The 17,017-nt window shown below is 41.2% G+C and overlaps 1 protein-coding gene across 1 annotated transcript; it reads right to left on the reverse strand.

The window, feature by feature from the left end:
• Positions 1–5,628: 5,628 nt before the first annotated feature.
• On the reverse strand, positions 5,629–14,801 carry DNAJA1 (DnaJ heat shock protein family (Hsp40) member A1). The gene is made up of 9 exons (XM_045780286.2): positions 14,645–14,801; positions 13,502–13,643; positions 13,188–13,365; positions 11,303–11,407; positions 10,350–10,577; positions 8,497–8,611; positions 7,390–7,505; positions 7,010–7,110; positions 5,629–6,005 (listed from the first exon to the last, which is right to left on the reverse strand). Exons 2-9 carry the CDS (start codon positions 13,631–13,633, stop codon positions 5,787–5,789), a joined length of 1,194 nt encoding a protein of 397 aa, XP_045636242.1. The 5' UTR covers positions 13,634–13,643; positions 14,645–14,801; the 3' UTR covers positions 5,629–5,786.
• Between the last annotated feature and the right edge of the window lie 2,216 nt (positions 14,802–17,017).

Consider the following 17,017-nt stretch of genomic DNA (forward strand, 5'->3'; position numbering starts at 1 on the left):
GTAAATCTTTAAACATGCTTTTTGACAGAATGTCATTTGCTGTCATTTTGAGTTAAACATAGATAGCCACGAATCCATGAATTCACATGAATTCTGGTCTCCCATCCCAGTGAAAATAAGTTTTCACATAAATAAAAAGTTTAAGGTGGAAAAAAGAAACAACTTATGCTAAAATCCCTTAGAAATGTCTTCAAGAAATTGGGATTTTGTATTTAGCCCATGACCTCATGAATAGGCAGTTGAGCCAATACTGTTAAAAATAAAGCAGGCTGAGGGCTCCTGGGTGGCTTAGTTGGTTAAGCGTCTGCCTTCAGCACAGGTCATGATCCCATTCTAGGATCGATTCCTGTGTGGGGCTTAACTTAGTGGGGAGTCTGCTTCTCCCTCTTCCTTTGCCTCTCCCCACCCGTTCATGCTCTTACAATTAAATAAAACAGGTCTAAAATGGAGTCACTTGTGCTGAGGCCCACATCAGCGAACCGATTTAATACCTACCCAAATTGCATTTTCAGCCTGTCCCAGGACTGTGATTTTTAACCAATCTGGAATTACCTGATTCAGCATTTATATGGTGAATCTGCCTGATAGGCCCCTTCTACAGGAAGGTGACTTTGTGTGAAACAATCCACTCTGTTGGAGATTTCCTTTTCACACCCCCTTCGAGTCTATAAAAGCCTTTCGTTTTGTATAGCTCTTCGGAGGATGTTGCTGGATTCACTAACCGTTGAATAAAGTCAATTTTGCAGTTGAATTTTAACAGTATTTCCTTTGTGCTCATGAGGAGCAAGAATCTAGTCAGCACATGTTCACTTATTCCTTCTAGGAATTTTTATCAAACATCTGTTCCTGTACCTAGTACTGAAGATGGCTTAAGACCAGTTCCTGTCATAGAGCAGGGAAGAAATGCAAGTTAAAAGGAGTTCTTAAAATGGGATATGAGAAAATCTTGGGAGTTGTTTTTTGATAAGGGAGGAAGGGCACCTGATCAGCCCTTCTGAGTTAGGAAAGGCTTCCCAGAGGAGTTGACCATGAAAAGACCAGCCGGAGCTGGGGGTAAAGGCGTTTGGTGGTCCAAGTTAGCAGCCCCTCTCGGCACTGCAGTGTGCTCTAGCTCCAAGGCATATGCGGGACAAATGGTAGCATCTTGGGAGGCCAGCTGGAGAGAATCCTGGAGTGGGAGCCATGTAAGTAGGTACTTTTTCTTAATAATGAACTGGTGTAACAAGTAAAAAGTTAAAAACAATGGATCTTCTGCCTTTCCCAGGTTAACTGTTGTGCATCCATCTCCAACTTCCTCTTGTACAAACCTTAAAAGTGAGTGCACTTTCTCTACATCTAACTTTTTTTATGCGGGGGGGGGGAGCCCCAGGGACTGTGGCCAAGGTGAGAGGCAGGCCACCTAGGCGCGACTCCACCAGCCTGTACCACTGTCCAGCTGCTTGAGGGCCTCAGACCTTCCAGGCAGACAGTGGGGTTTCTGTGCTCTTGTTCCAGGTCTGGGTGAAGCCGAGCAGCGCTGGAACTGGCCTGCATCCTGGGCTAGGGAGCCCCTTACCAGCTGTGGGTGCTGTGCACCTCCTGGAGCCACTGGTCAGGGGCTGGAGGTCTCTGAAGGCACCAACTGGGCTTTTCACTTCATGAAGAGATGGCAGAGATCATATTATTGGCTTCTTAACCAGTATAAGCAGGAGAGGTTAAGCAAACGGAGCTTGATGCCAACAACCAATGGCATACAGTAGTCCCTCCTTATCTGTGGTTTCAGTTACATGTAGTCAAGTGTGGCCTGGAAGCAGATGATCCTCCTCTTGACACAGCTGCAAAGTCGACAGTAGCCTAACACCGCGTCACAATGCTTTCATCACTCACCCCACTGCATCTCCCCTCGGCATTTTATCTCACATCATCACAAGGGTGAGTACAGTGCAGCAAAATAGTTTGAGACCGCATTCACGGAACTTTCATGACAGCATATTGTTCTAATCATATTATTGCTGTTAATCTGTGCCAAATCCATGAACTAAATGTGATCACAGGTAGGTAGGTATAGGTCAAAATGTATATAGAGCTCAGGGCTATCCTCGATTTCAGGCATCCACCGGCGGTCTTGGAATGTATTCCGTGTGAATAGTGGGAGGGGAGATAGACAGCTGGGCTCTTCTGAAACAGCAAGTTGTGTCAGGTGCTATTTCCCTCCAGCACTTTCAACTTAAGTACATGGCAGTAAAATGAACTCTATGTAAAGGTAAGGACATTTGTCCTATCCCCCATCCAATTCTTAAATTAGTGCCTGGAAACATTGGAAGATCTGAGGGTCTTTCAAGACAACCTTTTTTTCTTTTTAAAGCTCAGGTACTATTCAGTGTCTTTTTCACCAGTTATTTTTCAACTTGTAGTACTAGAGCTAAGAGCATTTATTGTGCAGCCTCCTTTAATTCTCAGAACTACTCTATGAGGTACAGCCCATTACGGTTCCCATAATATGACGAAACACATTTCCAAAGGTTCCCATACCTTGCTCATGGAGTACACACTGAAAACTAGGTGTAACTCCAAAGCTCAATTTCTTTATTCTTTGAATCCAGCTGCTATCAGCTTCTCTTCACGTTGGGGAAAAGGCACAGAATGCTTGGATTATTTGTCCACATTTCATTACACCTTACTTACCTAAACTGGCCAGAGGCAGTGAGAAGAGTAAAGTGTGAATTACAAGAATTGGGACTCCAGCTTTTGCGGTTTCATTTTTGCCAGAGCAGTGTTCCTAAGTGCCACTAAAGACTCATTCTCAGGTTCTGTCCCTGACATGGAATCGGCAACTGTGGCAGGGGGGCTCAGCAACTTGGCTCCAACTTGAGAACCAGCAGACCAGAGGGCCATTTCTCCACCTACAAAGTAGGTGTTTTGAGTCTTGTTCTGTTTCACAGATTGCGGTGCTAACTCTTATATTAAGTGATCAAGGTCCAGGACTTCAGAGACCCTTTAAAGAACATCTTCACAGTGCTGTAGCTTGCCAGCACTGTCATCCACTGTTTTAGATCCTATACACCTCATTCCCCATTATTTAAAAGAGAGAAACGGTGATATAGTGTCTACCTAAGCTGGGGAGTTCCTTGGTCTGAGCCTCAAACTTTTAATAGCAGTATCAAGGGCTGCCATTATTTGCCCTTCCCCAGCAATTCTCTTAGTAGTGCCATTACTATACTAGGTAGTTAACATCACTATGCCCCTATGTTGGCAGTGTTGAACCCTGGCTGTTCATAACCACCCTGATGCTTACGCCACACCCAGCTCCAGTACATCAAAATCCCTGGGAGTGGGGTGGGGAGATCAGAGGTTTTAAAGCTTCCCAGGTAACTCTACATCATTCTCATGGGACATTCTTGTTCCCTTTGAAATATGGATGCGGGAAGCATCAGAGAAAGCATGTGCGCTGGGACCAGGAACTACGTTGTGTTGATGCACGTGTTCCTGGGGCAGCCTTGGTCAGAGCTCTAAGAAGTGACCTTGGTCAAAGTTCTGAGAGGCAGTTTTTAGACTACAAACTTACTGTTTCTGCCTCTCCAGATTAACTATTTCCTTTGTGATTTCTATTTTTCCGATTTTTGTTATATAACAAAATAAAATGTACTTTTTAAGTTTTTAACTGTATAATCCAGTAGCATTAAATAACATTCACAACCTTGTGCAACCATCACTGTATATCTTAAGCTTTCTCATCACCACAAACGATTAAGCCCTAATTCTCCATTCCTCTTCCCCCTAGCCCCTGGTAATTGGTCTCTATGAATGTGCCTAATTTAAATACACATACATTTGTATGCACACGATAAATTTGTCCTTCTGTCTGTCACCTATTCAGGCACCATCACATTTGTTCAGTCGTTGGACCTGGCTTGTTCCCTCCTTTGGCTACTGTGAATGCTGCAATGAACAGTGGCAGCAAAAATCTTACTTAGCCAAAGAGGGAACTACACTGTCTATAGTCCTTATTTGGTTTTTTGAGGAACTGCCCAACTTTTCCATAACAGACACACCATTTTACACTTGCACCAATAAGGTACAGAGTTCTAATTTCTCCACATTCTCATGTGTTTTCATTTTGGATTAGTAGGTGTGAAGTTGTAACTCACTGTGGTTTTGATTTTACTCCCCTCATGACTGAGGTGGAAAACCTCGTGTGTTATTTTGTAAATGTTAAATGTATTGCAATGTAGGTTCGCTACAGAAATTTTAAGATTTGTCACAGACATTATTGTGTTTTTTTGTTTTGTTTTGGAATACGTTATTATGGTTTCCTGAGCACCTGGCATCATATCTGAACATGAGGGTAGCTGTATGGTACAGACTAAAAAAGACAATCTAAGAATAAAGGTTGTCAACTGGGATCACTGTAAGAAACACTGAAGGTGTAGGAACTACTCTTACACACAAAGCTTTAGTTTCTCCTTTTTAACTGAAGAGTGCTCCATGAGGGGAACTTATGACATGGGCCACTTCTGGGTTGGAAATATTTGAGATTCTGGATTACAGGAGATGCAGCAGAACCAGAACAAACAGGCGAAACCTCTCACATTGTCACTCCAGTGTTGGCCAAGTTTTTTAAAAACCCCTTTTGGCTCATTACTCACCCCTCACCCACATTGACTCCCCGCTCTTAACATTTAACTGTAGTTAAATAGCATTTTGTATTACCCATTTAACTAGTTAAATGAGAAATCACCTGTCTTACTTAGTGAAAAGCCAATGTTTTTAATCTAGGGGAAAAAAAAGCCTGTAGTGACACACTAGAAATGCTTTGTAATCAGTATATTAAGGAGACATTCATACATTTCAAGTGCTTAATTCTGATACCCAGATTTAAGCTTGTGAACATGACTTTTGAACATACAATTGAAGCTATTCATAATTTGCTATACTACCAACATTAAATTACAGTTACTTCGGAGCATAAGTTAAATGGTTTAAAGTAAGCCTATAACATACCTGAAGAACACCTTCCTATCTATCTCATATACATGCAAATTAACTTCTCCACATAAGTGTCTCTTCACTCTAAGTTACCCTGCTCCCGAAGTCACTACTCTGAAGCTTATCATGGTCCAAAGAGAAGGGAAAAAAGTGTAACCAAGACTGATATATATATATATATATTAAAAAAAAAAAAAAAGGAAAAAAAGATGGCACAGGAGAAGGGAATGCAATTCTACAAGTGCAAGACCTCAAGCAGCAGCATATGATAAACCCCTTCTTCAGAGAGGTACCCTTATCACTGATACCACAGGCCAAATTACACAGCATGCCATCTTCAAGTAACAGTTGAGGCAATAAATGCAGAGGCATCACAATGAATCCCACTTAACATAACTATAGACCAACACTTCTCTACAAATTCTTTGTCTGATTGCCAATTAAATACAAGTTTTAACTTCATAGCTCAACAATCAAGGGTCATACACCGAAGTCAATACATACACCTAGCATTTCAGTCTGAGCTGTTTCATATACATAGAGCTGAAATTAATTACAAGGTATGGCCTAACAAATGCTAGGGGAGATTTTTTTAAAAGTAGTTTTTACAAGTATTAAATTTATCTTGCACACTGAAGTCGTCATACATACAGGGCAAAGTCAGAGCTTTTATATTTGAGTTTATTCTTCATTTAACTTTTAAAACACTACTATAGTTGAATATTAAAACAAAAACAATAGCAAGTAGTGAGCTATGATTATAGTCCTTCACTCATTCACTACCGCACATAAAATGGCAGCAGTGTTATTCCCTGGCCCCATTAAGAGGTCTGACACTGAACACCACCCCGGGGATGGTGTTCATCATCCTCATAGGCTTCCCCATTGTAATGGCGCCGTCTTTCCTGATTTGGATCAAAGTCCACCAGTTCTACCTGGTCCATTTCATCAGTCTCTTCTACTTCCTTCCTCTCAGGTAGGAGTTTTTCCAGCAAAGAGAGTTTGTCAGGAGAGAGAAAACCGTTCTCAGGAAAGTTTACCTATAAAAAGAAATCTCGACTGTAAGTTGTTTGATTTACTCCATTAGCTCCTCAGCTGTATTACCACTGACTCATTTTCTCCCCAGAAAAACATGTGATGACATTATCTTTTGATCAATCTGCCAATTCCAAGTTAGAACATGTGTTCTAAAAGGCACAGCATCCATCTAGCTAGTAACCTGAACTAGAATTTAAGGTATTAAAAAAAAAATTATCCTAGTAAAACTGCACTGTGATGATCACCGTTCTATTCAGCACATATGAGAACCCATCCCAAAACAAGTACTAATTACTTTTCACAGGTATTTTTTTTAAAGCTTTTTCCTCAGAAAGGCAGTCCTTTCTTTGCCCAAAAGTTTAAAACAAAGTTCTCCATTTCTGTGAAACCACTACTACTTTGAAGTATACGGTCACCAGAATTTCAGTTATCAAAAATGCACACTTCCCTTGGCATCTCCCCCACCCCCGCCAAAAAAAAAATTTTTTTTTGAAGATTTTATTCATTCGTCAGAGAGAGAGAGAGAGAGAGGAAGAGACAAGAGAGCAAGCAGAGGTAGGGCGAGCAGCAGGCAGAAGGACAAGCAGGCTCCCCGCACAGCAAGGAGCCCGATGCAGGACTTGATCCCAGGACCCTGGGATCATGACTTATCCCGAAGGCAGTCAGTCAGGTGTCCGTCCCAAAAATGGTTTTAATAAAAGCTGATTTACGTGTCAAGGGCTAGACAATTTAAGACTGGAAAAAAAATGACTGAAGGTTGCTTTATAAACCATCCTATTAGCAAACCAAGCTTTGTAGTATTTTGTCAAAAAGCCACAGTAGTTATTTTGAGTGCTTCTGCTGAACTTTAAGATCCCAATTATGGCCTTGTATTAGCTTAATTTATTTCTTCCTGGACTAGAGAGTGTATCAATTTGATGTACCTTACCATTGGGAAATGTAATTTTGTCATTATTTTAAATAAGCTAATCATTCTCCAGTATTCCTAGAGTACTTTATACCTTACCTTAAACTCGATGATTAGACGACCCTTCTCATACGGTCTACGATAAATCGGCATGCCTTCATTTAGCACACACTTGATATCTCCATGCTTGACAATTTGACCTAAAGACACGGAAGCCAAGTTTTTCCTTAAATAGTCACGTTTTTATGAGGCGGGGAAAATACAGTGTGCTAGCTCACTGACAGGAGTAAATTTATGCGAAGCAATCCCATTACTTTTTTTAGGGGCATCAGAAAGACCCAATACCCTACACAATTTCAGCTCAGCTCACAGAAGATGTAACTGACCAAGTAAAATACCAGTTTTCTCAGTGCCTATACCAGCTAATGGCAGATAATGACAATACTAGAATAGAAAGACAAGTTCATCTAATATCATACCTGGATGAGAGGTGATGACGATGGTTCGGTTGTCAAGAGTAGATATTGGCTTTTGAAAGCCGCACAGTGCTTCAACCAGCTGTATGTCCATACACATGAAAAGGTCTTCTCCTCGCCTGTATCAATGTCAACATGACATACAGTTAAATCTTTCAAATCACCAATTATTAGAAGTACCATAGCAGGTAATTACGTTTTCTTACGAACAAGGGTATAAGGGTATCTTTCACAAAGATGTCCTTTCTTTCCCCATTCTCAAAACAGCGGAGATCTAGAAACAGCAAATATATGGACCCTGCCAGCTGTTTCCTGGACAAGACTTTAGAATCCTTCCACACATTCTAGGCAGCCTCTACTATTTAAACCATCCCTGAACTATTTCATCATCTCACTCCCTCCTTGTGCTTAGACTTTCTTTTCCAATCCATATTAGTAAGATATCTTATCCAGAGTACGCTCCAAAAAAACTCTTATAGGTTCACCTCATATGACAGCATTTTCCATTGAGACATTTGTGGGAATGGTCTTTTTTCATTAACTCAAAAACCAGTTCCCTTCAGATGTCATTCCCAACGGATTTATTGGAACCCTACTCTCATCCAATGCTTTATATTAGCAACATAGATATTTAACACATTGCTGATCATTCTTGTGCTTCACTCTAGTTCATCATAAACAGTATTACTTCACAGCAATGGATGAATTTATATGTACTTAGTTTTCAACAGAGAGCTCTACACATTTGTTTACAGTTAAAAACAACCCAACATATCTCAAACTCAGGACTAAAAGAAGCAAAAGTTTTAGGTTATTTCAAATTAACTGCTATACGAAGACTGTTTACGGATATGTCCCCTAACCCATCCATTTATATTCATACAAAACACCTGTAATAAAAGCAGATCCTTCAAATTCCAGGTTAACAACTTACCGAAGTTTAGACAAAACCCAAAATCTGATTCTGTTTTTAGCTTATAGAAAAATCATGTATAACGAACTCTCCTGCTACACTCTTCTAGGGTACTTCCAAGAATTGTCTTTAAAGTATGAAAAGCTCCTTAAAAATATACGCAAGATGTCAGTTTGAGTAGTTCATAAAGTTCTTACCGAGTAAAAACAGCATGGTCCTTCTGATCTAAAACAATGATAATATCTCCTGGTTCCAGTCCTGGTTCTTGGTCTCCTTCACCATGGAATGTTATCTTCTGGCCATCTTTCATGCCTAAAAACAGAAGATTTTATACTCTTGTTTAACATCCAACTAACACCAGAATCTCAATCTGTTAAGAATCACTGATGCACGTTTGTATCTATGAAAAAAAGTCATGTCTTTGTGGATGCTAAGTTTACCGAAATGACTAAGAATGCCCACATATGATGAAATCAGTCCAACTTCTTACTTAAAAAAAAAAAAAAAAAAAAAAAGTGATCATAGCCGATAACACAAACTCTAGAGGCAAACAGATGAGGCTCCAAATTTCAGAGCTGTTATTTACTACTAGCTGGGTTACCGTGGGGAAGCAAGTTGCATAACCTTCCAAAATAAATACCAACTTTCCCAGAGACCTACCTCATCAGGGCTGTTTTGAGGATTAAATAAAAGGCCCATGCTGCTATCAAATGAGTTGACTGGCAAACATTATTAACCATAAATATTATTTCAATTTCATTATTTATGTCCTCCTTTCCTCCTGAAGGAATGATCACTGAAGTGACCCACACAAGAACTGTTTTACTCATCATGCAAAATATTAAACTTATATGTGTAGCCAATATTACAATGAATCTCTATATATTCATCCAACTAGATCCAGCAGCTATCAACTCATGACTGTATTATATATACCTCCACCCAGCCCCCCCTACATATTCCAAAGCAAAATCCCAACATAATACTTCAGTATGTACCTCTAAAAAACTAAGAACTTAAATCATGGGACCAGTAGTATTACACACTGACAAAACCAAACAGTCTTTAATCATTCACGAAGCCCAGTAACTGTCTTGTAACAGTGGTGAGGCAATCAAACAACTAGGTTTTGCTGGTTGTTCCACTACTGTAAAGACCGTGGGTAAATACAGCAAAAATGGCTTCACTTGCCACTAATGCCTTCTGAAATACATACTGTTGGTAGCAAAAGAGGAGGAGTTCCCAGAGCAGAGGGAAAAAAATATCCTACTAAACACGGACAAATTAACGAGGAAAAAAATGAAGGGATACTCAGAACCATGATTCACATGGAAGAACACTATTGCAAGAGCTTAAGTTAATGTAAATGTATGAAATATAATGTTCATATTACCAACAGTTCCACCAATATACAGTGTGTAATACTAGTTTCATTTTAAATTAGTAAAGTCTGAAGAACATTACCACATATTCATAATCTAAGTCCTTACACACCAATTAATGAAACACGCTCATTAGTTTAGAAAAATTACGGGAATCTTTTTATCAGACCCCCTGAATTCCTCACCTAACCCCAACCTCCATCCTTAACAGTAAGCATATTCCGGCGTGCCTGACTGGCTCAGTCAGCGGAGCATGTGACTCTCCACCTCAGGGTCCTAACTGCAGGCCCAGTGTTGGCTGTAGAGATTATTTAAAAGTAAAACCTTAAAAAAAAGGTAGGAATATCCCTTAATCTAGCAGTTCCCAAGAAAATTAACAATATGTGAAGTTAACTGCAATAAAAAAAGGTGGAAAAGCTAATGGCGTAATAGGAGATTTAAGTGTGGAACACTCTTCAATCATCTGCTGGTATCAGTGTTGTATCGATAAGAGGAGATCCTTGAAGTATTCCCTACAAATATACGAAAGCTTACCATAAAAACCATTTACTATGTAGCTAAGCGTTATCCCTGGGTGGTAGGACAGTTTTTAATAATTACAAAATGTAGTATTAATAAACGTGCCGCAGCACTCAAAAATTCAAAATAAGAAGTGACTCAGAACTCACCTTTGTCAATATGAACTTCTAGAATCTTCTTCTCTCGAACTATCTTCCTTCCATTGCAGCTTTTACATCTATCTTTAGGACTGATCCGTTCCCCATGGCCCTGGCACTCCATGCACACAGACTGAATTTGCTGAACCATTCCAGGTCCTATCTGATGAATTCTTATTTGCATTCCAGTACCTCGGCAATTGGGACAACATTCAACTGCTCCTTTCTTACCACCTCGGCCTAAATAGTTTAAAAAGAAATGCTTGAAGTTAGTATTAGTTACAACAACAAATATTTTAAATGAGTCCTTACACACTACATTTAATTTCCAAGATCTGACGGAATTCTGCTCTGCAAATCTTCAATTCAGCCTTTTTATATTTGATAAAATATACCCACCATCAGCTTCAGTTATCTATTAACGTTTTGACTGCTGTCTTCCCAAAGTACCAATTCAGAATTTCGTTTTAAACATGTGCTTCCAAAGCACCATTCTTAGGACTACTTTATCTGTCAGTTGGGAACATTTTAAAGCGTACACTCTCTTTAGAAAAGAACATTTCCAACAAATAACTTATAAAGAAGATCAGAGATTCTTAGCAAAGAATTTGCCTAAACAGCTAAGTGTCCAAAAAAGAGGACACTTAATATTAAGAATATATTACAAATTCTGAAATCTTCAGAATGATTAAGTTTTAGAGAAAACAGAACTGTTCACCTCTGAACAATGTTGAGGAAGAGACACCAAATTCGATTGATCCCAACTGTATTTTAAAACACACACACGAAAAAAAGGTGGTATTTTGCTAATATTTCTCAAGGTGGTAGATTTAGGTTTTCTTTATACTTGCACTCCGCAACATTTAGGTAGTGCGCTGTCAGTTTTATATAGCCTGAAGACTTTCAGTTTCATTTTATACTTAGAGATATACTTAGATATACTTAGAGGTGTTAAAAGACCATACCTTCACATTTATCACAAATCACATTCTTTTGCAGAGCTAGTTTTCTTGTTGCACCATTATATAAATCTTCTAAGGTTACTGAGAGCTGATGCACAACGTTTTTACCTAAAACAAAACATTGCTCATTAAAAATCTGAGATGCTACTCCTTATATTTGTGTTCACTGTGCTTTAAAAGTAAAAGATAATGAAAGATGAATCTCACAAGATACATCTGTTGAACACTTACTACATACATAGAAGGTCACATTACCACCCATGATCCTCGAATTGAGATGTAATTTCAGGTGAGAAAAATTGAGTGACAATAAGTAATTTGCCTAAGGACATCTGTGGCCATCTAACAAACTACAGCAATCAAACTTCAACTGCAAAATCACTTGGGAAAACCAATATTAAATAGCAGGTTTCACAATCAATTAATCCAAACTGCAGCTCTGTCCTAATATATTCTTTGAATCTTTCACTTATTATGGTAATGATATGGCCAAATTATTTCATCCAAAAATTCTTCAACACAGTAAGTTCCAATTAAGCAAGACTGGCCAGGGAAGCAGATTATCACCACTTCTTTCTGACATAAAAGCACACTTACTTTTGGGGCAGCAGTACTTAAAAACTGTATTTCTCATATAGTGCTGCCCAATACACCTTCCTGCAGTGACAAATATTTTACATCTGTGATATCTAATACAGTAGCTGCTAATCACATGTGGCCATTTAGTACCTTAGTAAGGCCACCACAGATAAAGGAATTTTTGTTTCGAATTAACCTAAATTTAAATGTGGTCAGGAGCTACAAAGGAGTCCCATAGCTCATCTTAAAATGTGAAGTAGAAGGTGGAGAGATTGCATAAGGACACAAAGGCTACAGAAATGAAATCACCTGGCAATGGTTAATAAGTTCCTAGTGATTCTTCCAGTGACTTTTACCCACCATAAAACAGTACTCCCTTAGGCCTAGGTGAAAAAAGCTTCCTCACTCGTATCTGCACATGTTTAATACTTTCAGTTCCCAAAGAAGTGTGAAGAACCATTAACTATATCCTTTTGTTCCTAGCCCCACCTTTGGTTCTGTATCGAATATAGTCCCATGCAGCTGGTTCTGGCATGCCAGAAACTGCCCCTCTTACTTTAGCTTTATAGATGTGAGAACACAGGCAAGGAAAACAAACAACTCCTTTAGTGTTGTTACATAGCTTCCAGTATCACACCAAAAAAACCTTTCATTAATTTAAGTCAAAGTTTGCCAGTCAATTCCTTAAAATTTTTTTTTTCTAAATAAAAACCGCTTGTTTTTCTGTGGTACAAATCCTAAACAATTAACTATGATTGCAAATCCTTCTAAAGTAAATTCCGTAACCACATTTCTGTTAAATGTTAAGGGCACATATTTTAATAAGAAAGCTGAACCAAGATTAAACAGACCATAAGCTATTTGAAGGTAATAAACCTGTGTTCCATTCCTGACTCTACTGATGCCTTGCTATATCTGACCTTGAAAAAATTTTAATTTCTGAACTTTAACTCACTTTTAACTGAACAAGGCCATGTACCTCCAACTGGACTCTGGGGGGAAGGGATCAAAAAAGATCTCTAAAAAGGGCTTTGTCCTATACTCTATTCCTTTAATTAATGCTTGATAACCTTCCTGGTCATACGTATCAGAGAGCTTTACAAGCATTTACTTGTTAAAACTTGATTGGCCTAGCTATTTTTGGCTACATCAATCCCGGTTTAAAAAACTACATCATAAGTGGCAGTTTATGTCAGTTTGCAACATTATACCAACACGTAAACAAGCTTTTCAAATAGATAATTTCTCAAGAATTTGCTTTCACCAAGGACTATTTTAATTTGCTCCATGTGGACTAGGGGATTCTTACCTCTCCTCTCTCTCTGCATCCTTCCTCCTCCTCCAAAAAACATATCAAAGATGTCCATGGGGGAGCCAAAACCACCACCAGCTCCGCCTTCTTTAATTGCCTGTTCGCCTCCTTTGTCATATAATTCCCTTTTCTTTGCATCAGAGAGTACTTCGTAAGCTTGAGAAATCTGTTTAAACTATTTAAGAAAAAGAAATTTCACTTAAAGTGTTGCAAAGCAGTTACTGTATTACATACTGTCTGGTTGTAATAAGTACTATACACCTGGCAAAGAACCACACAGCTACATTTAAGAGTATGAGTGTATCACTTGCCTTCTCTCCTTCATTTGGATTCTTATCAGGGTGGTACTTCAAGGCCAGTTTCCTGTAGGCCTTTTTCAATTCCTCCTGGGTGGCATTGGGTTTGACCCCCAAAACATCATAGTAAGTGGTTTCTTTCACCATTTTCTAAAGCCTGAAATAAAATGCAGTTTTAACTGACTTTCAACCGTAAACTTTAATTAGTAAAAATCAGAGTTAAGGCAGAAAAATCTGTTCTTCCCGCAATAATTCAAAGGCCTTCTACAGCAGCTGGTTCCCCCTCACCCACAGGAAAGCTCCAAACTAACGCCACTATTATCTGGATTCTTCCTGTTTCTCTTTCCAGTACTGACAGCAGTAATCAAAAAGAGCACCAACAGATTCAGTCTATTGGTTATTACGTTATCACTGTCTTTGGTAAATCTGATAAGCCATACACTCCCTAGATAAAAAAAACATTTGGGCACGGGGGAGGAGGAAAGGGAGTGGTTTATGAAACTGATTAAAAGCACAAGAAAGCAAGCTCCCCTCCCCCCTTCCTAAGCATGTTTCTCAATCACGGAACTCAGAGCATCTCCACTTTGACCATCGAACCCCTCTCACCCCCACAAGCCAGCGTAGTTTATATGTCGTTAGGTTTCCCCCTGCACTAGGCGCAGACCTTCAAGGTTTTCTTCCTCCCACCCTGACCAAAGAGGTGGGAGAACCCCAGCCAGTCCTCAACAAAGAGAAGGAGGGGAGACCGGAGAAGCGGCCGCAGCCTCCGCCCCGTTCCTCCCGCAGCCCCTCGCCCCTCGCTCCTCCCGCGCGTGCGCGCATGATCGCCCACCCCCAGCAAGCTGGGGCGGAGGGGACGCGGGGGCGCGCACGGGGGGGGCGGGTGAAAGCCGAAGGCGGCAAGTCCATGGGGACCTCAAGGCAAGTAGAGAGTGGAGAATGCTTCAGGAAACGTATCGGGCCCACTCACCGCGTGGCTGAGATGGGTTGCCGCGGCACCACACCAGTCCTCCCAAAATGAGAATCGTGGATACGGGAACCGACAACCCTCCCGCCCACGCGGACCCAACCGCCTCCGACCGCGGCTCCATCCGGCTTCCCCGTGCCAACAATGGCGCCGGCCATGGGGCAAGGGAAAGCGCGAGGGCTGAAACTCACCGGTGAGAGGGCCGAGGCCGGTGTGGGGGAGCGGGAAGGAGCGCGTTGCTGGGCGCAGCTCTAGCAGCCGCCGCTGCTCCGCGTCTCACGGAGCGTTCTGGAAAGTTCCGCCCGGTGCGCCGCAGCCGTCGTCTTTTGTAGCCGAGTCCGAGCGCGTCACTCGACGGAAGTTCCGCCCCTTTCGCCGCTGCCACCGCCCCGCGGTTACCTGGGCAACGGCGCGGGGGCAATCGGGCTGGGAGGAGCTGTGCCGAAGGGCCTTGTGGGGGTGGGCGCAAGCCTGGGTTCCTGGAGCTCGTGGAACTTTCTGGAGTTCCTTCCTCCACCCCGTGGGCCAGAGAGTGCGGAAGTCTCGGGCGGTACCGGGGATTGTTAATAAGCGGTTCAGTACCCGGCCAACTCCGGATTCCCGATCCCGCAGGGCCGGCGCCGCCTGCGACGGCGGGGAGGGCTTGGGAACCGAGCCCCATGCGGGAGCTGAGTTCGGAACAGGAGCCTCTTAGAACAAAGCCCTACCGTACCTCCTCCCGTCCGGTGCCCTTTTTGCCGCTTTGGACATCTGTAATTGGCTCATTTCCTCAGCCCCGAGAGTCTGGGAACCCGCCGAGGAAGAAGTACCTTGTTCTGGACACTCATAGTCCTCTGATCTTGCTCCTTTTCACTCGTAGTCCGTGGCCTTGTAATCCACCAAACTGCAAGTGGGAAGAGCTCTTTGTGCAAGTCCAGGCCCTTGTAGGCATGTCGCTTGCCTTGGCCTTGACTGTATCCTACATATTGGGCACAGGGAAATGTTTGGAATACCTTGGTGCAAACTAAGGGCCTTGGACTCCTGGCCTGGCATTCACCCTGTTGGCTAGTAAGAAGCACTAAGAGTAGCTAACAAATCGTTTTAATTGTTTGACCTAAATTTTAAGCCCCGCCAGTTTGTGAACTTGGATTTACAGTCTGCAAAGAGAGTCCTTGCACTTTCAAATGTCGGGATGAGGGCAATAAAGGAAAATGGAGCCTTATATTCAATAATACTAAACATAGGAGTATTTATCTACCACCAAGGAAGCTGGAGATGCATAGTAGAAAAAACCCGGTTCGCGTCGCTTAGATTTTACTGGGGAACCAGACATGTCAGTGAGTGTAAGAGAATCACAACATAGAGGTCAGCAGGGAAGAGAGACTCCTATATCAAATCTGATGGATTAGGGAAAATATCTGTAGGAAAGTAGTTGAGCTGATTTTTTTTCTTCTTTAAGATGTCATTTTTTAAAAATTTAAATTCAATTAATTGACACAGTGTATTATTAGTTTCAGAGGTAGCGTTAAGTGATTCATCAGTTGCATAGAACACCCAGTGCTCCTTACATCCTTGATGCCCATCACCCAGTTACCCCATCCCCCACCACCCTCCTCTCCAGCAACCCTCAGTTTGTTTCCTATGGTTAAAAGTCTCTTATGGTTTGTCTCACTCCCTGATTATATCTTGTTTTATTTTTACCCCCTTCTTCTATGCTCCTTTGTTTTGTTTCTTAAATTCCACATATGAGTGAAATCATATGATAATTGTGTTTCTCTAATTGACTTATTTCACTTAGCTTAATATTCTCTAGTTCCATTCATGTTGTTGCAAATGGCAAGGTTTCATTTTTTTGATGGCTGAGTAGTATTCCATTACACACACACACACACACACACACACACACTATACACACACACACACACACACACACACCCCACATCTTCTCTATCCATTCATCTGTCAATGGATATCTGGGCTCTTTCCATAGTTTGGCTATTGTGGACATTGCTGTTATAAACATTGGGGGGCAGGTGCCCCTACGGATCACTACATTTGTATCTTTGGGGTATATACCTAGTAGTGCAATTGCTGGGTCATAGGGTAGCTCAATTTTTAACTTTTTGAGGAACCTCCATTGAGCTGAGTTTTTAAAGGGAGAAAAACATTCCCAACAAAGGAGAAAGCATCAGAGAAGGCTAAGGGGTGAAAGAATGTGATACTTCTAGGAAATGCAAGTAATTGGATATTGCCACAGCTAAGGGAGCTGGTAGGCTAGGCTTCAGAGCTAGTTGGGGAACACCCTCGTATCTATCTTGCCAAACTCAGGATTTTGAACTTTACCCTGGAGGCATCCTGATGCATACCTTCCCAGACTTATCTCTTTTATTTAAACTGTGCACCCTGTCACACCAAGCTATCTCAGTTTTCCCAAATGCACTTCTTCACTTCTCTGCTTTTGCTTTGACTGAGAGGCACCTAATCTTTACGATCTTAGACGTTACCTTCTCACCTCATCGCCTCTGATATCAACTTTTTTCTTTAACCAACGCTTATTAAAGTCTAATACTGCAGGCAGAGCACTG

Source organism: Ursus americanus, chromosome 18 (assembly GCF_024610735.1).
Source record: "Ursus americanus isolate L20-20 chromosome 18, mUrsAme1.1.p, whole genome shotgun sequence".
NCBI classification, from domain to species: domain Eukaryota; kingdom Metazoa; phylum Chordata; class Mammalia; order Carnivora; family Ursidae; genus Ursus; species Ursus americanus.